General features: G+C 41.0%; 1 protein-coding gene across 1 annotated transcript in view; it reads left to right on the top strand.

Moving 5' to 3' along the window:
- LOC309565962 (von Willebrand factor-like) overlaps positions 1 to 27,294 on the top strand; it is a gene marked incomplete at both ends in the record, with an annotated part of 214,069 nt that overhangs the window by 71,059 nt on the left and 115,716 nt on the right. Inside the window, 9 exons of the mRNA XM_082270990.1 lie at positions 2,176 to 2,332; positions 2,463 to 2,591; positions 4,623 to 4,767; positions 5,558 to 5,601; positions 10,556 to 10,747; positions 12,656 to 13,957; positions 14,666 to 14,907; positions 18,524 to 18,698; positions 22,444 to 22,694. Of these exons, the coding sequence (XP_082127116.1) occupies positions 2,176 to 2,332; positions 2,463 to 2,591; positions 4,623 to 4,767; positions 5,558 to 5,601; positions 10,556 to 10,747; positions 12,656 to 13,957; positions 14,666 to 14,907; positions 18,524 to 18,698; positions 22,444 to 22,694 (2,637 nt within the window). The remainder of the gene's footprint in view (positions 1 to 2,175; positions 2,333 to 2,462; positions 2,592 to 4,622; positions 4,768 to 5,557; positions 5,602 to 10,555; positions 10,748 to 12,655; positions 13,958 to 14,665; positions 14,908 to 18,523; positions 18,699 to 22,443; positions 22,695 to 27,294) is intronic.

Genomic DNA, 27,294 nt, shown 5'->3' with positions numbered 1-27,294 from the left:
AATGTTTTATTTTATTGCAAAATCATTCAATAAACAATATTGAAAGTAAACATGCAAAGCCAATGGCAATGTAAATTAAACAAGATAAATATATTGTTAGGGTACAAGCAAAGCGAGGTACTAAAGGTACCAAAACTACTGCAGCCCATAACTAACCAGAAATATCTGTTTAGAGATCTGACTACATTAACCACTTGCTGCAGTAAATAGTCGTGCAGCAGTCAGCCCCTCACAGGCAAAGCGACGTAGGACTACGTCGCTAGCCTGTGAGGGTCTAGGGAGCGAGCACGTGCCGCCGAAGGCACGCTCCCGCTCGGTCACGCCCCCCCCCAGCGTGCGTCCGTTACACCGGGAGAAAGGCAGGCGGCTAATGTAAACAAAGCCACCTGTCATTCTTCCCTGTGTAAGAATGGAGATCAAACGGTTCTGCTATGTAGGACCAGTGATCTCTGTTCTTACACAACAAGCCACATCCAATCACAGTTAGAATCACGCCCCTAGGGACACACTCCCTGGCGGTATAATTCTTTTGGATTTTAGGTGCTGAAAGCGGTACCATTATTTTGCATGTAATTCTTCTGAATGAGCAGCCCAAACCAACTGTATACATTTATATATATATATATATATATATATATATATATATATATATATATATATATATATATATATATATATATATATATATATTATATGTATACATATATATATATATATATATATATACTAAATGTATACAGTTGGTTTGGGCTGCTCATTCACAAGAATTACGTATATATATATATATATAAATATATATATATACATAAAAAGTACAGTTAAACTGCAGGAAAGGGCACTGGGGGGCAAACTAATATGATTTTTTTTTTATTTTGAATGGTATCAGTGTGTTTGGTGTGTTTTTACATTTGAATTTGCCGCCGGTTCCACCCCCCTGAGAATGTCACGTCGCAGGAGACGGAAGCCGGGGCACGGAGACAATCAGGAGGAAGATCCGCCGCGAGACACATCGCTGGATCCCGGTGACAAGGTAAGTAACCCTGCTTACAGGATGCTTCAGGCGGTACCCCAAGTGTGGCTCTGAAATTTAACCCCGAGCCATGCTCGGGAATACCGCTAAGAAGGTTGACCCCTCCCCCTCAAAAAATGTTAACCCCTTCACTGCCAGTGTAATTTTTACAGTAACAGTGCATATGTATAGCACTGATTACTGTAGTAATGTCACTGGTAACCCCAAAAGTGTCAAAAATGTCAGTCAAGGGTCCGATCTGTCCGCCGCAATGTCGCAGTCCCGCACAAAAAATCGCAGATCGCCGACATTACTCGTTAAAAAAAAAACAACAAAAATGACAAAAATCTTTCCCTTAGTTAGTAAAAGCAATAACTTTTGTGCAAACCAATCAAAATACGCTTTTTGCGATTTTATTTTTACCAAACATGTAGCATAAAACAAATTGGCCTAAAATGTTAAAAAATTTTGATTTGTAAATTTTTTTTGGGGAATTGCATATAAAGAAAAATGTGAAAAATATTGTTATTTTTGCAAAATCTTTTTTTGTTTATAGCGCATGATCAAAAAAATCGCACAGGTGATCAAATACCGCCAAAAGAAAGCTCTGTTTGTGGGAAAAAAAGGACGTAAAATTGGTTTAGGTACAGCGTCGCACGACCGCGCAATTGTCCGTTAAAGTCACGCAGTGCCGAATCGCAAAATCTTCCGGGGCTTAAGTGGTTAAACATGCACCTGAAAAGTGACTATGGGATATTTTTGTGGTATGTAAGGTTTGTCTTTTGGGACAATACACCAATGTGTTGCTCTTATTCAGAATCATTAAGTGATTAAAAGCAGTTTGGGGTTTTTCTTTAGTGTACAAAAGCAGCAAACATTTTGGTGCATTCAGCTTGCATTTAAGATCAGTTTGAGATACATCTGAGATCATTCAGAGTTCCTTCACAAATTTTTTTTTTTTGACCTGCAGCTTACTTCCTTCTTACCAGCATTTGACCTGCTTCTAAACTGCATCAAACTGTTTTAAACTGCTTTTGTATTCCTATTGACTTGTGAGGGGAGGGATACATTTCTGATGTGAGCTTTTTAAATGCCTGTGTGCACAGGTTCCTAGAGTTAGCTATAGCATAATAGTTAGAAAAACTTTCTATACTTCATTTTGACAGGTTGATCCTTCCAAGTACTATGATGCTTGTGTGGCTGACGCTTGTGCTTGTGACACTGGTGGGGACTGTGAGTGCTTCTGTACCGCCGTTGCTGCTTATGCCCAGGCCTGCGGAGAAACCGGAATCTGTGTTTCTTGGAGAACACCCAGCATCTGCCGTGAGTATCATATTCCTATCATATGAGATCTCCTATCTCTCTTAGCAGCTCTAACTGTGTAAATAATACTTTTCATAGTAAAATAGTATAATACTTCTTTACATAAAATAATCTCCTTTTTTATTTCCAGCTCTCTTCTGTGATTACTACAACCCTGAAGGAGAGTGTGAGTGGCACTACAAACCCTGTGGAGCACCTTGCCTAAAGACCTGTAGGAACCCCAGTGAAAAATGTTTACATGAGCTTGCAGGCTTGGAAGGTAGGGCCATCATGCCATACATATCCATGTCATTATTACCACCTCTTCTTATAATATTTTTTTTATTATGAGCTTTTATATATTTATCTTGTCAATGTTTTTGTTGCTTTTTATCAGACTTAAAATAATTAAAAAATTAACACTCACCAGACACTTTATTAGGTACACCTGTTTAATTGCTTGGTAACCCAAATTGCTAATCAGTAAATCACATGGCAACAACTCAATGCATTTTGGCATCTAGATGTAGTGAAGTTGACTTGCTGAATTTCAAACCAAGCATCAGAATGTGGAAGAAAGGGGATTTAGGTGACTTTGAACGTGGCATGGTTGTTGGTGCCAGACGGGCTGGTCTGAGTCTTTCAAAAACTGCTCATCTACTGGGATTTTCAGGCACAATCATTTCTAGGGTTTACAGAGAATGGTCAAAAAAGAGAAAAAAATCCAGTGACCGGCAGTTGTGGGGATGAAAATGTCTTGTTGATATCAGAGGAAAATGGGCAGACTGGTTCAAGATGATAGAAAGGCAACAGAAACTCAAATAATCACTTGTTACAACCAAGATATGCAGAATACCATCTCTGATCGCACAACACATCGAACCTTGAAGCAGACGGCCTACAGCAGCAGAAGACCACACTGGGTGCCACTCCTGTCAGCTAACAGGAAACTGAGGCTACAATTCGCACAGGCTTAGAAGATTGGAAAACATTGCATGGTCTGATAAGTCTCTATTTCAGCTGCGACATTCAGATGAGAGGGTCAGAATTTGGTGTAAGCAACATGAAACATGCTGCCTTGTATCAATGGTTCAGGCTAGTGGTGGTGGTGTAATGGTGTGGGGGATGTTTTCTTGGCACATTTTGAGCCCCTTAGTACCAATTGAGCATCATTTAAATGCCACGACTTACCTGAGTATTGTTGCTGACCATGTAAACCCCTTTATGGCTACAGTATATCCATCTTCTGATCACTACTTCCAGCAGGATAATGCACCATGTCACAAAGCTCAAATCCTCTCACCACTGGTTTCTTTAACCTGACAATGACTTCACTGTACTCCAATAGCCTGCAGTCACCAGATCTCAATCCAATAGAGCACCTTTGTGATGTGGTGGAATGGGAGATTTGCATCATGGATGTGCAGCCGACAAATCTGCAGCAACTGCGTGATGCTATCATGTCACTATAGACCAAAATCACTGAGGAAAGTTTCCAACACTTTGTTGAATCTATGCCATGAAGAATTAATGCTGTTCTGAAGGGAAAAGGATATCCAAGTAAGGTGTAACCAATAAAGTGGCTGGTGAGTAAAAGAATATCAGCTAATAGAAGAGCTGTACAAAAGTTATTATTTTCAGTTTAGGAATGCAACTTTTGTATAAAGAAGGGTAGTTGATATGTGTCAGTGACCATCCATAGATGGGTCTCCAGAAACTCAGAGGCACAGGATAATTATTTTAAAATCTGAAGAAAAATGAGGAACCACAAAAAATGGGCACATATTCCTTATGTTTGACATTTGCGTTCACTTCTTTGGAAATACAAATAAGCAGTCACATTAGTCATCAGTATAAAGTGTCCCTTATTTGAAGTAATGTTTTGTTGAGTAGGGAGCATTCAGTATTGTCCGAGGACAGTCTACTCTCTCAATAAGGCCGTAAAGGCAATGATAAGTTGAAATATAATATCCCATATAGAGGAGAATTGACATCTAGGTTCCAAGTGAGTAATAATCAAGAAGCCAATGTGAGGAAAAAAAGGGTGATATGGGCTTATTGTAAAGGGTAAATTAAAATTACAGGGGAATAAGAGGATACTAATACAGGCGGGATGGTTGGGGTCAGAGGGCATGCCAGACAGGGGTTGCTGTCATCCCACCTTCTATCCTAACCTTTTTACTGTTTATTGTTTTTTTTTAAAAACTGCATTTATGGACAAACAAGGTTAGGCCCCATTAATGTCTTGCTACAATGTATTCACTTTTGTATGTTTGTCAATGATAACTTTTTTATTTTTAACCCTATTTAGGATGTTACCCTAGCTGTCCAGCTGCTAAACCATTCTTTGATGAAGATGAAATGGAATGTGTAGCTCAGTGTGGTTGCTATGATGATGAAGGAAATCATATCAGAGTTGGGCAAACTGTACCCGCTACTGAAAACTGCCAGACATGGTAAGTATTCTACAAGGCACATCAGACATAACAAATCATGCTTAGCTTGCTGCTAATTAGTGCATAGTAATTTTGCAAAAAATGTATACTTTGACAAAAACCAATGTGTATATACACTATATGGCAAAATATTTGTGGGCACCTGGTCATCAAATATACAGTACGAACTTGCTGGACATCCTATTCCAAAACCGTAGACAATAATATGGAATTGCACACCCAATTTGACCCTGGCTCCACTTTTCTGGGGAGGTTTTCACAAGTACTGATGTTGGATGAGACGACTCCTGGCTTGTATTCAATATTCCAATTCATCCCAAAGGTGGACAGTAGAGTTGAGGTCAGGGTCGCACAACCAAACAAATAAACCAAACAAAACCTAAACTTTATGGGGCTGACTTTGTTCACAGGGGCACAGTGATAAGTGAACAAAAAATGGCCTTCCCCAAAGTGTTTCCATGAGGTATAAGGTGCTTAATTATTTAAAATATATTTGTATACTGTAGACCCTTTCACTGGAAACACCTGAATCCAATCATTTGCTCACATACTTTTGTCCATACAGTATATTGTTTTGGCAACCAGTAGCAACTATTTAGGCAATATCTGAACCTGCAGAATAGCCCTGTCAATTGCTTGTGTTAATTTGTTTCTTTTAGAACGCTCTGAGAGGAAAATTACTGGTGTTATTTTATAATTGCCTTGAAAAAATACAGGCTTACTATTTCAAACTTGCATTTTACCAGCCATGACTATAGATGTACTTTAATCTTAAATTTTACTTTTTTAGTGTATGCGGCTCGTCTGGAGTGGAGTGTAAATACCAGAAAGAAGGTAAATACAACACATTTTTGGGGGAGTTTTTATGGCATTAACTATAATATTATTAGAAAGTAATAATTGGCCTGGATCACTCACATCTTGGCAGTAAATGATATGGAGGACTGATAGTTTCAGTGCCTGATAAGGCAAGTACATCCCATTGGAAGTTAACTCTTCCATTTTCGGTTTACACAGCTTTAAACTGCTCATCAATATGGATTGGTGTGCATGGGTCAAAAAATGCAATACTGCTTTGTTCAAATCTGTTTAAATTAAATATCTTATTGCAGAGTATTGTAAGCCCATGTGCATGAGCCATTAGGGTTAGGTTAATTTCAAGGATTTGGGTGAGGGTTGGAGTTAAGTGTTAAAATTAAGTTACCGTTTAGGGTTTTCATTAGAATTTTTTTCAACACACATATACCTTTTTTCTAGTGAAGGACCAACACAAGGTTATAGTAACAGGCACATCAGTTTAACTTGGAGTAGCAAATAGATATTTAATATTACTGTAAAAAAATATATGGAAATTTGTTTTAAAACAATGAGATATGAAAAATGCAACTAACCATATCCAAGTTGTCATTTTCTATTATAGATTGCAATGTCAAAGAAAGGAACAAATATGAAATAAATATAACTGTCCTAGACTAAGCTGTCATTTTATTTTTTTTTTTTTGAGAATAATGCTAGGGCCATATGTTAGGCATTAGTGCAGGTGTAATGCAGTATATTTCTGTGCGTTACTGCACTTTTAATGCAGTGTATTTCTGTGCGTTAGTGCATGTTTAATGCAGTATATTGCAGTGCGTCAGTGCAGTCTTACTGCAGTATATTGTAGTGTGTTGGTGGAGTGTCTCTATGTATTGAGTATTCAGGTTAAAGTGCACCAAACTTCACTTTCCATTGATTAAATAGCATCCACGTACACGTTTCCACATCTTTCTTACATCATGTTTGAGAGGCCAACAAGGAGAGACATACTTTTCCATGGCACTGTGATGGGGCCAGCAGCATATGTTTTCACAGTGCAAGGTGGACGTGGTGGGGGACATTATTTCCTCTGTGTAGTAATGTTGCTCATGCTATCCACCCACAGCATGCAGAGGAGGTGTTGGACTGGCTTACTAAACCATCCTCATCCTCCGTCATCCAAGCAGAGACTAGTGCACAGTCCACTGCAACTGTGAGAGGCTAAATCTGCTTCCTTGTCCACAGCTATTCCTGCCATAGCCCGAGCATCAGGCATGGAAAAATCAGCTAAGTTATTTGAACACCGCGTCAGCCACTTGCTCCTTGACAATGCACAGCCATTACTTGATTCAGATGTTGGTTCTTAAGTTGAGGAAGGTAGGAACATGAGCCTACAGAGAGGGGAGAACTCTAGTACACAAATATGCAGTCATGTTCCCCCAGCCGCAGTGTATAGCCAAGTTGTTTCCAGTGATAATGAGGATGGAGGAGATGATGATGAGGTCACTAACGTGACTTGGGTGCCAGGTAGAGAAGAGGAGGGAAGTGAGGGTGAGGCACAACCCCAATGAGGCAGCCATCATGGAAGAGTAGAGAGCAGCCACCCTAGTGTGCAGCCGATCACACTGCTGCAATTTTCAAACTTCATCTCAAGCACATCAAGCGTGGCAAAAACACCAGCCATTTGGGTACCACATGCTTGACTAGGCATTTAACCTCCCACCACTTAGCCTGTTGGTAAGAGCACCTGAAAGCCACAAAAAAGGGATGAAATTCTGTTCCTCCTCCTTACTCACCTCAGTCCCCCAATATACCTCATGACCTCTCAGCAGCCTCCACTGACAGGGATGATGGTATAGCGCAGGGTGTCCCAGGTCCTTGCAGCACATCTGTAAGTAGCACACCACTAGCTGTAGACTATAGACAGCAAATTTCTCTGCCCCATGTGGTGCAGCGAAAAAAAAAATACAGTCACTGCCACCCACATGCCCAGCGTCTAAATGCAAACTTTTCAAAGTTGCTGGCTTTACAACTTCCGCCTTTATGTCTGGTGGATTCTGCCCCCCTTCTGTGAATTTGCAGAATGTGCTGTACCACAATGTCAGGTTTCCAGTCGCTATTTCTATTTACGTAAGGCCATTCCAGCTCTGTATCATCATGTGGAAGGCGATGTTGTGGCATCGTTGAGCAAGGCTGTCAGGCGCAAAGTCCACATTACTTCTGACACGTGGTGCAACAAGCATGTTAAAGGAAGCTATATTTAATTCACAGCACACTCAGTAACTCTGAAATTCTGAAGGATGGAGGACAGGGCTCAGTGCTGCAGCTTGTTGTGCCACCACATCTCCATACAGCTAGTGGTGATGATGCAAAGTTTGTCAGCTCTACCCCCCATTCCTCCTCCTACATGTCCATCTCTGCTGAATTGTCCTATGAACCACAAATACAGGGAAAAAAAGTATTTGATCCCCTGCTGATTTTGTATGTTTGTCCACTGACAAAGAAATGATCAATCTATAATTTTAGTCGTAGGTTTATTTTAACAGTGAGAGACAGAATAACAGCAAAAATATGAGTGAAATAAGTATTTGACCCCTTCCCAAACATGACTTAGTACTTAGTTGGCAGTCATATGTTTCTGGTAGTCTGCTTCTCATGCCTCCACAAACTTGTGGTGCAGGGGCTCCCTAATGCTTCAAACCCTGCAAAAGGACCCAAGAATGCGTGGCATCCAGGAGAAGCATCACTATTGGTTGGCAACCCTTCTTGACCACTGTTACAAGGGGAAAGTCCCAGAACTCTTCCCGACCCCAGAGAGGGTGCAGAAGATGAAATCTCTTGGGGACACTTTAAAGAGGAGTTTTTCTAATGCTTTTTCCAAATCTGGTAGGTTACATTGTTGTGGAAAATGTAGTTTTAAGGTTTCTGTTGAACAAGAGAGGAGCGGTGGAGAAGGGGGCTGCCTAAGTGATGCATTTAACGATTATTTTAGTCCTCTCTCGGGGGCTCTCAGGTTCAACATCCCTTTGGCAGTGTCTGCATCATATGGTGGATGATTATATAGGGGCGAAAACAGAGATGGAAAGCTTTCCAGTTGACGATCCACTGGGTTACTGGGTAATGAGAATAGACCACTGGCCAGAACTTGCCCAATATGCAATTGATCCACTGGGCTGCTCTGCATCCAGCGTGCTTTCTGACCATTCAGTGCCGCTGGAGGTTTCGTTACTGATAATAGGATGTGTCTGTCCACAGACTCTGTGGACCGTCTGACATTTATCAAAATGAATCAGTCCTGGATTAACAGCAGTTATGAAGCCCCTGGTGCCAATGTCACTGATTAAGTGTTTTTGGGATGTGGAATCTCAGCAAGACTTCTCTGGAAGAATTTTTTTGGTGTAGGTTTCATGGGCACATTTACCAACCAATTTTTCCACACCTGTTTGACAGGTGCACATCATTTAAATTTTTGAAAGCAAGACCAATTCTTGCTTTCATCAAGAGTACCTCTATAGGGTTACGGTGTTAAGGCACCTCCAACACCCAAAAAACAATTTTTCTGCATCTGTTTAACAGGTGCATACCATTTGATTTTTTGACAGCAAGGCCAATTTTTGCTTTCATCAAGAGTGCCTCTATAGTGTTTTGGAGTGAAGGCGCCACAGACACCCAAAGACTATTTTTTCTGCACCTGTTTGACAGGTGCATATAATTTAATTTTTTGACAGAAAGGCCAATTCTTGCTTTCATCAAGAATACCTCTATAGGGTTACAGTGTGAAGGCACCTCCAACACCAAAAGACCAATTTTTAGCACCTGTTACTTCTATCCAAAGTCTGCGGAAGAGACACCAGAATTTATCCAAAAAATTTCTGATCTTGTTCCCAGTGCACTACTTGTAGCCTCATCATATAGACCGGCTCCCCAAGCCATTGTTTACAAAATAAAGACAGATTGCATTGAAAATATCATTTTGTTGGCTTTTTTAACTGCAATTATTTTTGCAGCAGCTTCTATACACAGTACAGATGTGCCACTTTACAGGTAGACCAAGGGGACCCCCCAGGCACTATAATTGAAAGATTTTTTCTTTTTTATTGTCTCTTCTCATTTGTATGCTTTCATTTAAGAATCAGTAAATTACTACTCATTTAAAAATGACGTTTTTTACAAACACTTTTTTCATTGATGCATGTCCCCCAGGGCAGTACCCGGACCCCCATAACCACTGTATACCCACTTACTTTCATATAAGCCTTCAACATGGGCACTTTTGATTTTTACAGTTCGAGTCCCATAAATTTCAATGGGGTTCATTATTCGGTTCCGAACTTCTGCATTGGTCAAATGTTTTGGTGCGAACCGAACAGGAGGTCATTCGGCCAATCACTAATAATGATTTTGATAATAATAATCATAATTATTATTGTTATTAGTAGTACCAGAAGAAGTAGCAGTATTTTTAGATTATCATTCTCAAATTATAGGTATGTTTAGAAAATGTACCTGCTCTGCAAAGTGCTGCATACTCCAGTGTCCGGTAATGAGCACATTCACATTTTAACAGTGTATTGCGGGGCATTAATGATCACCCGTTAATGCAGGTTATTTTGCACATTAGCATGCATTGCATTAAAGCCGCCCATTGATGATAACATTTTATAACAGCATCCTAAAACACACAATCCAGTATGTGTGTTGTTGAAAAAGATGCAGGGAATGTACATTGTCTGTGACTGTACTAGTGCTTTGGGTGCTATTCAATTTCATTGGGATCACTGCACAGCAGCGACAATACTGTGTGCCGTGGTACCATGTGGAAACATGTTTTTCCATTTTTTACAGCAGCACATAAGTCTGAATACTGTAAGTCCTCAAACAAATTAATTTTATTTTGTACTCTGTTTATTAAGCAATGTACCACATTTCTCAGGTGTATGAATGCTATGAAAGTGTACATCTATATTTATTGTGTTTGTTTGGATCTAAACAGCATGTCACTGTGAGTACCAGGGCAAAATGTACCATTACAATGATGTGATTTATAACACTACGGATGGAATTGGAGGCTGCATCATTGCTATCTGCAAACAAAATGGCACAATATACAGAGGAAATACTGATGGGTGTCATATAACACCAACTCCTTTTACCTTTACCACAACACATCCAACTACTACTTCAGGTAGGTTACAGTCAGTGGGTAATGCATACATACCCAAAACTACTAGCTACTGTATATTAAAGGTGAATGCAAAACCCAACATAGAGCATCTTATTTAATAAATCATGACAGGAAGATACTAAAGCTGATAGGTGCAGTATTAATAGCAATCATTGGGAATCAGTCTTAGGCTGGGCCCAATAGGAGGAATTTTAGTCACGTGGTCGTGGGGCTAAAATCACTAGCGATCAATTACCTTCACTGAAACACATGACAGGCAATGGATGCAAGCGCATAATCAATTTTAGTTAATCAATTAAGTATCAGTAGAACATGCTCCAAATAAGTAACATAGTGAGCAACCATTGCTATTTTTTAACTCTTTATTTTTATGGTAGGAGTCAATTACTTGAAAAGTTAGAGTATAATCAAGCAATTTCATACAGTTTTTGTTTGTTTAGGGCCTTGCAGGATCCAAAAACAGCAATGACAACCTTAACATTTCCTTTGTAAAGGTTTCAAAAATTCAACATTTTTCCAGACAGAAACCTTGCACACGCGTGGCCGTTAAAATAGTTTTCTTACTTCTATTGTTTAATTTGAACCATTGTCCAGATCATAAACACTAAAATAGTTATGTGTTTTTAACACGCAGTGAAAACACTTTTAAAATTATTTATAAGTATTATTGAGAATTATAGAGAATTATGCAAAATATCCATTGAAATCTTATTTTTTATGTATGAGAGCATAGCTAGCCCTCTAATGTAAATGCACAGTAGGTGCTTCTGAGCTGCTATAAAAATGCATGAAACTGGATTTTAAGGTCTTTGGGCCCTTTCCCATGGGCATTCCAATCAGGTCCACCTGTCAGTTTTTCAGGTGGACCTGATCGGACACTCCATGCAGCTCTATGGAGAGGCAGATGTAAATTGACTTTTTTCCATGTACACTCACCTACCTTTGAGTCTGCCAAGGTCCAAAAAAAAAAAAAAAAGGTTGGAAAGGACTGCTTCCTCTTCTGTTTTTCTGGACCTTTCCTAAACAGGGCAGACCAGCTCTGTGTGAAAGAGCCCTTAGTTGATGACTCAAGCAGCTAAAGAAGTAAGGGTTGGCTTGTTATAAAGCTATTTTACTATTTGGTAAAAATATATAAAGAGTTCAATGTTCATAGTCTGGGCATAGGTGCACTTTAAGGCCACCTTTTGTGAAACGCATTGTGATTTTAATAATATAGAAAATATTGTTTAGCATCAGTAAAACCTTCATCAAGATACTGAAACCATAACAATAAGAGCGCTGCACTATAACCTGCCCCATAGCAGGAAACAGGATTGCTTTTGCATTTAAAAAAAAAAAAGAAAAAAAAAAACTTTGTTGAGATCACTTTTATTAATTCAACTATCATTTATTGTTGCAAATACATAAAATAGCATGATTGTGAAACTTTCTTAAGTCCACAACTAACAATCCTCTGCATGTTCCCCGCCATATACTAATCACACTTTAGCAACATGAATTCTGCTTGATTGCTATGATTTCCTGCATTTTACACGTGTCAGCATTTGTACTTTGTATTGAATAATTCCAATAACAATAAGGTTGGATTTACACCTTTGTGTTTTATGCTTGATGCATTTTTCATTTAAATCAATGGAAATGCATCAACGCAAATGTCAACGCATGATGCACATTGAAATTTAATACAAAGTGCATGTCTGTGGGTTAATGATGTTTCCATTTATGTAAAAATGTCCTGACACACAAGCCACATACTGTACACGCTGCTGCAGGAAAATGGCAGGTTTGCACTCTTACCCTTAACTGTATCCCTTCTGCATTTTCTGTCAGCTTGCACTCTCCTTTGGTATACATGGTCTACATTTTTTTAGACCACATAATTTAGCTTTCATCATGTTTGTTATTTAGGAACAACAACAACTCACAGCACCACAATCTGTGTTAAAGAAGAGTGCATGTGGTCGGGGTGGATCGATGCCAGTTATCCTGAAACTGGAATGCAAAATGGCGATTTTGACACATATGAAAACATAAGAGCTAAAGGAATCTCTATCTGTAACCATCCTCAAGACATTGAATGCAGAGCCGAAAGGTTCCCTAATACACTGCTTTCAGAGCTTGAGCAAAATGTACAATGTAATGTATCATTTGGATTGATTTGTCGGAATAAGGAACAGCTACGATCTATTTGCTACAACTATGAGATCAGAGTAAAATGCTGTAGTTTTGTACCATGTGTACCAACAACCACTACCACTGTAACCACAACTACAGAATCAACTACTACTCCCACTTCTACTCCAATACCGACAACAACAGAGACTACACCTATTACCACTGTAACCAGAACCACACAACCAACTACTACTTCAAAACCGACAACTTTTTCCACAACCACAGAATCAACTACTACTCCAAAACCAACAACAGAATCTACAACAACTATCACTGTAACCACAAATACAGAATCAACTACTATTAAAACTACTACGCCAATACCAACAACAACAGAATCTACACCTATTACCACTGTATCTACATCCACAGAATCAACTTCTACTCCAAAACCAACAACAACATCTACAACCACTACCACTGTAACCACAACCCCAGAATCAAATACTACTCCAGTTCCGACAACAACAGAAACTACACCTATTACCACTGTTACTACAACCACAACTACTACTCCAGAACCAACAACAACTACCCCTTCAGAGTGTCAGCCACAATGTAAGTGGACATCATGGATTGATGTTGATACTCCAAGTTCTGGCTTAGATGGAGGAGATAAAGAGACATATGAGAATATATTGGCTAAAGGCAAACAAATATGTAAACAACCACAAAATATTGAGTGCAGAGCTGAGGAGTTCCCTGGTATCAACATTGAAGATGTGGGACAGATGGTTAAATGTGATGTCACTGTTGGCTTGGTTTGCAATAACAAAGACCAAGTTGGAAAAGTTAAAGAGTGCTACAACTACCAGATAAAGGTTTTGTGCTGTGATGATTATAGTCATTGTAGCACTACCCCTGTGCCAACAACAACAACTACATCAACTCCCACTACTACCAAAGTAACGAATACAAAACCAACAACAATAACAGAATCTACAGCCATTACCACTGTAACCACAACCACAGAATTTACAACCACAGCTAATAGGCGCTGCTTCTGCCGTGCGGGTGATAAATTCTTCTCAACAGGTAAGATTTTTTCTATCTATCTATCTATCTATCTATCTATCTATCTATCTATCTATCTATCTATCTATCTATCTATCTATCTATCTATCTATCTATCTATCTATCTATCTATCTATCTATCTATCTATCTATCTGTCTATCTGTCTATCTGTCTATCTGTCTATCTGTCTATCTGTCTATCTGTCTATCTGTCTGTCTGTCTGTCTGTCTGTCTGTCTGTCTGTCTATCTGTCTATCTGTCTATCTGTCTATCTGTCTATCTATCTATCTGTCTATCTGTCTATCTGTCTATCTGTCTATCTGTCTATCTGTCTGTCTGTCTGTCTGTCTGTCTGTCTGTCTATCTGTCTGTCTATCTATCTATCTATCTATCTATCTATCTATCTATCTATCTATCTATCTATCTATCTATCTATCTATCTATCTATCTATCTATCTATCTATCTATCTATCTATCTATCTATCTATCTATCTATCTATCTATCTATCTATCTATCTATCTATCTATCTATCTATCTATCTATCTATCTATCTATCTATCTATCTATCTATCTTTCTTTCTTTCTTTCTTTCTTTCTTTCTTTCTTTCTTTCTTTCTTTCTTTCTTTCTTTCTTTCTTTCTTTCTTTCTTTCTTTCTTTCTTTCTTTCTTTCTTTCTTTCTGTCTCTGATGCTTCCTTAAATATGTTTATTGGGGTTCCTTCTGCAGGAGAAATTATCTACAACAAGACTGATGAAGCTGGGTGCTCTTTCTATGCTGTTTGCAATGACTTGTGTGAGGCTGCGAGATTTACAGGACCTTGTTCAACAACCCAAACTACCACACCAGAGACGAAAATTTCGCAAACAACCCCTAGGGGTACAGCATCTAAAAAGACTACAACTATTCCCTCAACTACTCTAACCACAGTTGTCCAAACTACACCAGTAGAAGGTTGTCCACCAAGAAAGGTAACTGAACTAAACCTTCTTATAACAAACATCATAATTGTTTTTTTATTTTACGCATATTACGCATATTCACTTTTTAAAGGGATTTTCCCTCATTCACTAAGCTACGTGAACCCCCCCCCCCCCAAAAAAAAATAAAAAATAAAAAGGGAAAATTCACAGTGCAAATTGAATATGCTGAATTTCTTTAGTAAATCATGGTAAATGTCACAAAAGAGAACATTCTGAAAATGAACATGCATGAGCTCTCAAAGTAAGATGTTAACTTGATTAAGGGGAGCTTAGTATTCTCAAAACATTTTTTTTTCTTTCTGGTCACTATGCATTCATTTGATTGCTGTATTGGATTTTTGGTAAGCTTGCCATGTTTTTCAATTGTCTGTTGCAGTACTAGAAAGGGTTGTGTATGCAACTTCAGTTTGGCATTTGAGGCATGTGTGTTGTATGGTTTGTGTATCAAACATGGGCCTGTCACATTCTAGCTAAAGCAGGGTTGTAATTTGCTATACCATACCTGGCAAATCTTGGTGCTTGTTTTTTTCTAAGTTGGTGGGTAGAATCATAGTATGGAAAATGTATTTTACTACTTTGTGAATTATGTTATATCATTAAGGTGTAGGTATGGCCAAAATGTTTTTAGTTTTGGATAGTGTATACAAGGGTTAAACCCCTATTGTTTTTTTTTTCTGCTCTCTATATCCCACTTGGGACAGTTGTTTCTGGAATGTTTGTTCCTATTGGATAATTTATCCTATTTTTTGCTCTGTTGATATAATTTACAATTTTGAATTTTTTATTGCTTTCTGTCAAATAAGAGGAATAACTTCCCAGCAGAGGCCTAGGCAGCAATAACAACTTGAGTGTCCAACCCTTCCCCAGTATTCAGAAGTAATAAGAAAAAAATTGCTTTTACATACTTTAAATGTAAATGAAATGTAAATTTGTATATACAGTATGTTACATTTCTACATATTTTATACTTAAGATTTATGAAAACAGTAGGATAGATAAATGATCACCTAAGATGTTTGGTTGTATTGACCTTCACTCCAGTTGACATACACCCATACTGCTGTATACAATGATGTATACAAAATCTTCATATATACCTATTAAAGTGGATTGTTTAAAGAGGCACTAGGGTGGATTTACTAAAGACAAATAGACTGTGCACTTTGCAAGCGAAGTTGCACTCTGCAAGTGCAGTTGCTCAAGAGCCACTTACGGACCGCCCACCGTGTATTTACGTCGGTAGTTTGACGTTAAATACCAGGGTTATGGCAGCATATAGCTGCCATACCCCAGTATTTTTTTAAATGGTGGGCGGTCCGCTTTAACATAAGGGTGGTCCCAGCGGTGGATTCACCACGGGATCACCTTTACGGACGGTGGGAGAAGTGCACCCCCCTCCTGCCGCTTCCCGGTCGTTTTCCCCATTGGTAGCGGGGCAAGATGGCCCTCACTCGACTCTATGGCCTTAGAGGACCAGAGCGAGTCATACGTCGCTTTCTAGCAACGGTTTTAAAGAGCCCATTTTTTTTCATCTTTTTTTTTTTTTTTTAGTGTAGATGAGAGATCTGAGGTCCTTTTGACATAAAAGAGATCCTGTCATGCCTATTTCTATTGCAAGGGATGTTTACATTACACGTCCCCGTTAGCTCTCACGCAGAAGTGAATGCATACGCAAGTCACGCCCACATATGTAAACAGCACTCAAACCACACATGTGAGGTATCGCTGCGATTGTTAGAGTGAGAGCAATAATTTGCATCCTAGACCTCCTCTGTAACTCTAAACTGGTAGCATGTAGACATTTTAAAGCATCGCCTATGGGGATTTTTAAGTACCAATGTTTGTCGCCATTCCACAAGCATGCGCAATTTTGAAGCATGACATGTTGGGTATCTATTTACTCGGTGTAACATTATCTTTCACATTATAGAAAAAAAATGGGCTAACTTTACTGTTTTCTTTTTTTTATTGAAAAAAATTGCATTTGTAAGACCACTGCACAAATACGGTGGGATAAAAAAAATATTGCAACAATCTCCATTTTATTCTCTGCGGTCTCTGCTAAAAAAAAAAAAAAAAAAAAAAAATCTATAATGTTTGGGGGTTCTAAGTAATTTTCTAGCAAAAAAAAAAAAAACAGATTTTAACTTGTAAACAACAAGTGTCAGAAAAAGGCCTGGTCCAGAAGTGGTTAATAATTGGTTAATATTTGAAAGAAAGCTCTGCTGACTTCTTTCATCCAATCATGTGCAGGCAGCATTTTTTTTTCTTGCATGTGATTGTGTATTCTTTGCTAAGTGAAGCTTCATCTCTCATTGCTAAGCTCTGAAGCAACTGCATTTGAAGAGTGCACAGTCTATTTGCCTTCAACAAATCCAACCCAAAGTCACACTGCCCATGCAGGGCAAAGTGACAGAGCTTGTAAAAAGCCTCCTGCCTCACCCCCATACTGACCTTACCTTTATTTTCTTACTCAGCAGCCTGTTCCTTTCTACTCCACAGCTGATAGTGAAATCAGCTGTGTCTCCATATTGGCAAAGTCTCTTCCCCAGTCATGTGACAGTATTCAGGCCTAGTGATTGTTTCAGTGGTGTATTTTGGTTTTGTGCTGCTCTAGTCAAGACTAAAATAGGGCGCCCCCCCCCCCAGGGTGCCCCCCCCCTCCCCCTCCTATGTAAATTTGCCCCACTCCTTTTTTAACGGATATGGCTCCCTCCAAAATTGAAGGACTACAAGTTCCAGCATTAACCCCTGAGATCTCACGAGAAGGGAGAGAGGGGGGATGTGAGAGAGAGAGAGGGGGAGTGAGTGAGAGAGAGAGCGAGAGGGGGGGATGATAGAGCGAGAGGGGGGGATGAGAGAGCGAGAGGGGGGATGGGAGAGCGAGAGGGGGGATGGGAGAGCGAGAGGGGGGATGGGAGAGCGAGAGGGGGAATGAGAGAGAGAGAGGGGGAAAGAGAGAGAGAGAGGAGGGGTGAGAGAGGAGGGGTGAGAGAGAGGAGGGGTGAGAGAGGGGAGAGAGAGAGAGAGGAGGGAATGAGAGAGGCGGCTCTAGCAACCAGTGGCCAGAGAGGAGAGGTGAGAGAGAGGAGGATGAAAGAGAGAGAGAGGAGGGGGTGTGAGAGAGTGGGGGAATGAGAGCGAGAGAGAAGGGGGAATAAGAGAGGCAGCTCTAGCAACCAGTGGCCAATAGAGTCTCAGGTGGGGGGGTGGATATTTTGCTGCCCCCCCTGCAAAGTGCCGCCCTAGGCCTGGGCCTTGTTGGCCTAGGCCAAAATACAGCACTGGATTGTTTGCCGGGCCTCTATACTCTCACAGGGAAGCTGGTCACATATTCCTCTATACCTGGAAGTATTGAGTATTCTTGTCTTCTATTGAGGAGTAAGGGGATGCAAGCAAGTAAAGGTAGGGTAATTATAAAGGGGTCTGGGGATGCAGAGACACTGTCAATTTTCTTTGCATGAGCAAGGTGACAATGTCTTTTTTAAACTGAAAAAGTAATAACCTTTCAAAGAATTAATGACAACTTTCTATATGCCAGTGTATGTGCTTGTGATATGACATTTAAAAAAAAAAAAAATTAATTAATATTCCCATTTTATAGACCAATGAGACATGGATAAATGACCAGTGTGAAGAGGTCACATGCATTGGAAACAACATCACTATCCACAAGCAGTTGGCCTGCCCTGAAGTCAAAGAGATTACTTGTACTAATGGCTTCCCACCAATTAAGAAAAAGAGTGCAGATGGTTGCTGTGACTACTACGAGTGCCAATGTAAGTTTAAAAAATAAAGGACCTCCCTACCAAGCGAACATTTATATTAAAGAAGTTGTAAAGTCAGAAGGTTTTTTAATCTCTCTATGTCCAGCAATGTCCACGAGTGTCCCAGCTGTTTGAGATTCTCCCTCCTGATTGGCTGAGACAAAGCAGTGGTGCCATTGGCTGCTGCTGGCAATCAAAGTAAGCAAGCCAATCAGGAGAGAGAGGGGGTGTGTCTGAATAGACACAGGAAGCTGTGACTGGGCTCGGTTGCCCCCATAGCAAGCTGCTTGCTGTGGGGGCACTGAACAGAAAGGAGGGACCAGGAGTACAGGAGAGGGACTGGAGAAGAGGAGGATCAAAGCTGCTCTGTGCAAATCCGCTGCAACAGAGCAGGTAAGGATAACATGTTTTTATTTGTATAGGAAAAAAATGAGACTTTACATTCACTTTAAAATAGTCATTCCTGGATGTGATCTTAAATATAGCTCCAAGTACAGTTCCAGGATAGACCTAGCTAATCTTAAAATGCTCAGTCCCCCCCCCCCCCCAAAAAAAAAAAAACACCTATACCAACAACTAATGGCTTATGGTCAACCTATAAGTGATGTTATCCCTCAAGCATTTCAACTGTTGTTGGATACAGGAGCTCTCCCCTCTCCCCTTTAGCTGGAGCTGGCTGATACAGGGCAACTGAACTGGACCAGAGTGGCCATATAATAGGTGAGTATATGCAGGGTAGTTTGTATAGATGTTAGAACAGGAGTGGGAGCAGTTTTAAGATTTTAAACTTTAAAATGTATGTGTAGGTTAAACTTTTTTTTTTTGTTTTTTTTGTTTAGAATAGCTTAAAGTAGAACTAAACCCACCAATTTAACTGTTTCCCAAATTTCAAGAAATTACAAGAATAAAAACTGTAACAGTTGCTTGTTTTTCAAACCAAACTGTTAAGCTCTCAAAAGGTTGGTGTCACATGTGCAGCACCCTGGTAACTGCAGATCATAGTCTGCTGAGGCTAAAGTGGCAGCTTTCTTGGCTGTAACGGGTAGGAGGGTTTAGTTCCTCTGTAGGCTTAAAGTTCTTTTACCTCCTCTCTGGAGCAAGAAAAAGAAGATGTGATAGGAATTATCCACAAAGTAAGGGGGGTTCCCCTCAAAGCTGTCAATGAAACAGTCCCCATTGGATGATTTACCCTTTCCTGTAATAAGTGGATTTCCTATCACTTACTGTATCAGTCGCAATGGTTTCCAGGACAGATAGAGAAGGTGTTTTTTTTTTTTTTCTCTTCCCCTCTTCCCCCCCCCCCTCTCTCTTCAGTCCCTATCATGCTTTGCCCTCCCTCTCCTGGTCTTTGTGCTCTGTGCTGGTTGGCTATGCCAAGTAGCGAGCACCCCCCACGCCTTCCCTGAATGCCTACTTATGCTAGGCCTCCTAGCTCTATCCTTCCCTCCCCACCTCCCCCCCCTCACGGTCCCGGTCTCCGGACCCCGTGATGGGGGAGGACGTTGTGCCTGGTCCCTCCCCCATGGGACACTTGATCCCTGTGGCCTTACCAGTTGTGCCTGTAAAATGTTCTACCTGTGTCCCTGGCTATACTCTGCCCCACCTGGGCAGCTTGAGGGGGTTTTGTTTACTAAGTTGATTTCTATGCTGCCCTCTGTTCCTGTGGACCTCAGGATGTCTATACCTGTTAGGGAGGTTCTCTCCTCTCATGTTGTTTATAGGCTGATATATATAGCTTTGTACTATCTCTTTTATATTGGAATATGCCGTTTCCGAATATATTGTTTTTGTATGGCGTTCACTTCCTGTAATGCTCTTTACTTTTTCTCAATAAATTGTTTTTTAAAAAAAAAAAAAAGAGAAGGTTGAAATGTATGTAAACCCTAACAATTAACTTCTTTTATTTGCTTTCTTCTGGTCTGTTTAATATACCATTGAAAGTGTTCTTGTAGTATCTGTTTCATAGGTGCAAACAGGGCTGCTGTTAGACATCGCGGGGCCCCGTACAGACTACCTAGCAGGGCCCCCCCCCAAGAACATATTAAAGATATTTTTTAGCTAAAATTACAACAAAATCACTATTAGCAGACACAGATATAACATAACTCGCATAATTCCTCCTAAATCTAAAAAAAAAAACGATGGTAAATAAAATAGAAGATGAGATGAGAAAAATATACAGGCTGGGCAGTTGGAGCTCAGTGATCAGAGAGAGAGAGAGAAACAAAGTTACAATTTACAAATAAACTCCTGAGCAGAGATAAGTGCTGGGAGGGGGGCCCACACAGGGAGGGGGATCAGTGAGGGACAACTGTCTCTTTCTCAACAGATAAAAGCTGATAGCAGGGAGAGGGACAGATCAGATTCAGATGCTGGAGGAAGATTTCTGTTTTTGTTGTCCATCACTAATCCCCCTCTCTGTGTGGGCCCCCCTGTGTGCTCGGGCCCCCTACAAGAGGGCTGGTGGTCCCCCCCTATCAGCGGCCCTGGGTGCAAATAAATGTTGCTTTTTCCAGAAGTCTTGTGAGCTGATAAGATCCTACTCTCAAGAAGGTATTAAAGGGATGAGGAAATAGATGGAGATGAGGAGAGATCTGTGTTTTGTGTAATCCATCCGAAAAGAATTAGGCAGGGCTGACACCATTAGTAATTCAGAGCAGAAAATATACGGTGTTGTCATGACAAAGAGGATGTAGGAGCACATTATCAGGGGAACTCAAAACATACCTTATGACAAATTTCCAGTTGTAGTCCCCTTAAGAACTGCCTATGCCTAATTCAAGCAAACCTTTGCAGTAACATTACCAGCACATCCAGAAAATTCAGGTAGTTCTTACTACCACAACATTAGGAACCTGTCACTATGGCAGCAGCAAATTCTTAATAAAATTACCACCAGTTCCCAGATTAAACATCTGGCAGTAATTATACAAACTCTGAACTGGTGTGCAGTATGTATGCCTGTACTTAGAGGGGCAATGCCTGTGCTGGGTTGCTGTCATGTATGTGACGGTTTCCCACATAGTGCTGTATCCCTGTCACCATTCAGCTGGGCAGATGACCAGTCATTGGATGGGCAGATTCTTATGGGGAACTGAGAGACTAGTCCCCCATCAGGTCTGCTTCACTTTTGATTGACAGCACATGGCAGTGGACCAATTAAAAAATGGATATTGGTCTGATTAGGGGCTAAAGATTTACCCACTGCTGTGCACTGTCAATCAAAAGTAAAGTGAACCTGATGGGGAACTAATTTCTTAGTTCCCCATCAGGCTCCATTCACCCCAGTACAAAACTCCATGACCATGCATCTGTCAGTGGGGTGGGGGTGCACTGAGGGAGGAGTGCCCAGTGTGGACACTCTTTCTTCAGTGCAGACATGGACAGAATCATGTACCTTTCTGTGACAGGTTCATGAATAAAGAACAAGCACTGACACTTTTGGTGCTGCACTCCAAGGAAATTCTAAAGGGTATCTATGACACCCTTTATGAATTCCCCTGTATATTTCAGATAACCCAAGAATTTTCCTGTACTTGCAGCATGGTTAAAGACATAAAACACAATGAAGTGTACATGTATTGTGGAGATGTACTAAATATCGTCAGCACTAAAAACTCCATCCAAACTATCTAAACGAAAAAAAAAGAAATAAATAAAAAATAATAAAGCTTTAGCTTTACATACACTTTGAAATCCATTGTATTACAGGGCACAAAAGGACAATAATGCATAAAATGTTCTTGCCTTCTTACAGGTGTCTGCACTGGATGGGGTGATCCACATTACATAACCTTTGATGGAACCTACTACACTTTCCTGGACAGCTGCACATATGTCCTTGTTCAGCAGATCACTCCCAAGTATGACAATTTCCGCGTCCTTGTTGACAACTATTTTTGCAATACCGATGATGGCTTGTCCTGCCCACAGTCTATCTTGATCTACTATAAATCCAATGAGATTGTTTTAACGCGTATGTTATATGAAGGAAGGATGAGAAGCAGGGTAAGAGATGCATATTTTTTTTCATATGAGACAATATTTCCAGAGTCCATTGCATTGTAGTCCAGTTTGGCTTGGAGTGACACAAAACATTATCCTTATTCTCCAAAATAATCCATACACGTCCACTAAATAATATTAGTTTTGAGGCAGTGGTTTAGCGTTGTCAGCTTTCAGCAGAAACTGCTAATACTGAAGGATTTCTAAGTGATAAACTTTGCAATAATAAACTTTGACTAGGGGGTCCTAGGTGGAAGGAATAGTTCTGGGAATGGGGTGACGGATTGGATTTTCGTGGAAGAAAGGGCCAAGATTCTACCCCGCTATGGTATGCAGCGAGTGTTAGAAAAGAGGGCAGGATTCCTGCTGCCCATTCTCTGACACTTTAGGCCAAATGTAATTTGGGAGGGGTCCACAGTCTAATATCACCGTGGGTAAATTTTGGCTGAGTGGAGAATCTGTGTGTGGGTGCACTTAGTGGCAGAACGTTTTAGTATTTAAAAAGGTGTCAAGGGTCCAAGTAAGTAAAAAATGGGCCTTTATGTCCTAACTAACAAAAATGAGTTCCTCTAAAATGGCCACTGAGTCTATGCAGTGAAGCCATTACTGAATTATAGGGGCATGTGGGAATCTTCAATATGGTGGCATTAAAGATTTTGCATCTTTGAGCAGATGAAGTACTGGGGAATGCCCCTACTGTGTCATGTTCATGTTGTGATGGAGCAGATATGAAGCAGGTTAAAAAGGAAGAGCAATTCGCCCTGTCTCAGCATCTATTTTATGAATTTGGAAACAAATCTGGTAAGCTACTGGCCAGGTCGCTGCAGAAGAAAAGAGCTGTGAACGCCGTTCACACTATCTCTGACCCGACAGGGAAAAAACTCCCTTCCACTCCGGACATTGCCCGTCAATTTGTCAGTTACTATTCCGAATTATATATCATCCGATGGGGGGATTCCCACCAAAATGCTGATACCAGACTGTTGAAAATTAGGCAATTCCTACAAACATTTTCATCATCACCGCTGTCTCCCACACCGAGGGAGGAGATGGACCCGGAGAACATGTGCTGCCCTTAACTATACCTTCTCAAACACGATCTCAATCAATGTGGATTCTACCAGTCAAAGCCACATTGGATCCTGGATCGGGTCTTTCGATTCAGCAACACCTGGACAAAACCTGGGAAGGCATGGTCTTAGGAAGTGGACAATACAATTAATCGGTGAAATATCCTTGATAAAGGCCTAATGTTGGCCGAAACATGTCGGATCACCGATCTGGCACCTTCTCTGCACTCATCCCAGTCTTTGACATGATGAACAGCAGAGCAAGACCACCTACAAACCACTTCTAAGTCACTTATTACCACATGCCAAACACACTTTATCTCTTCCTCTTCACTGCACAATGGGACTTTACCCATTAAAAGTCACCATTAATTGTTGTATATATATTGCTACAATGCAATAAATTTTGTGTATTATACTATTCCTGCTTATTGTCTTATACTCCTGCCCATAAAATCCCATACTTGACCTGGGGCACCAACAACCACAAACACTGGCCACTGAGTCTATGCAGTGAAGCCATTACTGAATTATAGGGGCATGTGGGAATCTTCAATATGGTGGCATTAAAGATTTTGCATCTTTGAGCAGATGAAGTACTGGGGAATGCCCCTACTGTGTCATGTTCATGTTGTGATGGAGCAGATATGAAGCAGGTTAAAAAGGAAGAGCAATTCGCCCTGTCTCAGCATCTATTTTATGAATTTGGAAACAAATCTGGTAAGCTACTGGCCAGGTCGCTGCAGAAGAAAAGAGCTGTGAACGCCGTTCACACTATCTCTGACCCGACAGGGAAAAAACTCCCTTCCACTCCGGACATTGCCCGTCAATTTGTCAGTTACTATTCCGAATTATATATCATCCGATGGGGGGATTCCCACCAAAATGCTGATACCAGACTGTTGAAAATTAGGCAATTCCTACAAACATTTTCATCATCACCGCTGTCCCCAGAAACTATTTCCTCCCTTAATGACAACATCACCTCACAGGAAGTACAGGCGGCTCTTCAGCAACTTAAACCAGGTAAATGCCCCGGCCCAGATGGTCTACCTGTGGGGTACTACAAGACCTTTTCTGATATGTTGACATCCAACCTGGTAACAACCTACAACAAATTTCCTACATCACCCAATATTGGCCCTGATTTCTTAGAAGCCCACATCGCCGTCATATCCAAACCAGGCAAAGACCCTGCTTTAGTCCCCAATTATAGACCAATATCCCTCCTCCTGAATGTAGATGTGAAGCTTTACGCCAAGATACTAGCTAATCGCATACTATCTCTAATCCCAGATGTGGTGACCCTGGACCAGGTGGTCTTTGTCCCTGGACGTGAGTCCAGGGATAACACCATCAAGGCGTTAAATCTCCATCATTGGCTCACATCCAAACGTAAGCAGGGCTTCTTCCTGTCTCTGGACACGGAGAAGGCATTTGACAGGGTGGCATGGCCCTACATGTCCGCATCCCTGGAAGCACTTGGAATCTCAGGCCGAATGTTGCAATACATCTCCGCTCTATACTCCCATCCTACGGCTAGAGTGTGGGTTAATAATTCCCTGTCGGATGCCTTCTCTGTGTTAAATGGGAGGAGGCAGGGGTGCCCACTGTCCCTCATCATATTTATTCTTACGCTTGAACCACTATTGCATCAACTGAATTCGAATCCGAACATTAAAGGTGTGACAGTGGCGGGCAAATCCTACAAACTGGCAGCCTACGCCGACGATATCCTTTTATTTCTTATGGATCCTATTACCACTATCCTGAACCTCCTTTGTGATCTAAAAGCATTCCAAGAGTTATCAAACCTTAAATTAAACTATTCCAAATCAAGGGCAATTAACATATCTCTCCCATCCCCGCTCTTCGACCAATGCAATTCTAACTCCCCCTTTCAATGGGAATCACAGGCCATTACATATATTGGCATTCAACTCCCTAACAAACTTTCTGACTTATACACCAAAAATGTCCTCACTCTCCTAACTACTATTAAAGCTGACCTCTCTACCTGGTCCCAAGGCCCTTATTCATGGTTTGGCAGAATAGCGATAATTAAAATGAACAGACTTCTTTACATCCTCCAAGCCATTCCCATCCAGCTACCCCTGTCATTCTTCCAGACATACAAGTGTATCTGCTCAGAATTCATCTAGCATTCTAAGCGACCGAGGCTAAACTGGGCTTTGCTCACGTCCCCTAAACTGCAAGGCGGTCTCCCTCACTTATTAAAATATTACTGAGCTTGCCACCTATCCAGGACAGTGGACTGGCAAGCACATTCTGCTTCAAAGAAATGGGTGAGCCTCAAGAGTGCTACTTCTTCATTCCCATCCCACCACCTACCATGGCTCACACCCTCCTCTACTCCTAAAATTTGCCTCCTACATCCCTTAACAGGGGCCACCTTGCAGATATTCAGAACAGTCTGTAAAAAAGTGAAGCTGTCCCCAAAACATAGCCCATTGACCCCGTTACACCATAACCCAGATTTTCTGCCGGGTCTCTCCCACTTACCGTTTGACAGGCCTCCAACCGGGATGCCTTATAGAGCTAGTCATTTCCTCTCTGGATCCCAGCTTCTGTCCTACAAGGAACTACTACTGAAATACCCTAACGCTAAAATCCAATTTTTTTTACCTTTCTTCAGATCAGAAATTTTCTATCTAACGCCCAGGGGATCTCAGACTGGCCCAGAGCCCTTACCCCTTACCCCCTGACACTCTGCAACACTACTGGTTCACAGCGTCATCTGATATTGTCCATTTACTCCTTGCTATCTGCCTCAGCCAGCTCCCAGTCGACGGCGCTGTGTGACCGTTGGAAGAGGGAGTTGGCCCTGGACCTCTCCGAGAAAGACTGGTCCCTGCATCCATTATCACATTCACAAGGGTTCCATAAATGTTTCCGCACAGGAAAATGGTGTGAAAATCTACACCAAATGGTATAGAACCTTGGACAAATTGAACAAAATTTCCGTGGCACTCTCACCAATGTGCTGGAGATGCTCCCAACACAGAGGCACCCTGGTTCACATTTGGTGGGACTGCCCTCTCATCCAGACGTTTTGGCAGGAAGTACACGCCCACATTTCGCATATCACTACATAGACCCCAGACTTTTCCCCTGCCCAGTACCTGTTGCACCACACCTCCATACCCCAAGCCAGATATAAGAAATCACTTACTCTACACCTCATCAATGCTAGCAATATGTGCATCCCATGCCACTGGCTTTCCACCACCCCTCCCTCCCTTGCAGAATGGTTGCTGACATGGAAGATCTCATATCCCAAGCGAAAGACTCCTACGAAAATTTTTTATAATACCTGGGCCCCTTGGCTGGAATTTACAACATCGCTCACATACAGCGCGTTGATCGCTTAAGCAATCATACACCATGGCATAAGTTTATATAGCAGTTCTCACTGCGTATCCCATGAGATAGAGCCCACAAGAATAAACTAGTGGTTGGGAGCCCTTGGCCCCTAGCCCTCACCCCTCCCTTTCCTCCCTCCCTCAACAAAC

This window comes from Pelophylax lessonae, assembly GCF_965119305.1.
Source record: "Pelophylax lessonae genome assembly, chromosome: 10".
Lineage (NCBI taxonomy): Eukaryota > Metazoa > Chordata > Amphibia > Anura > Ranidae > Pelophylax > Pelophylax lessonae.
Note: the sequence above shows the minus strand (reverse complement) of the source record. Positions and strands in the feature narration are given on the sequence as shown.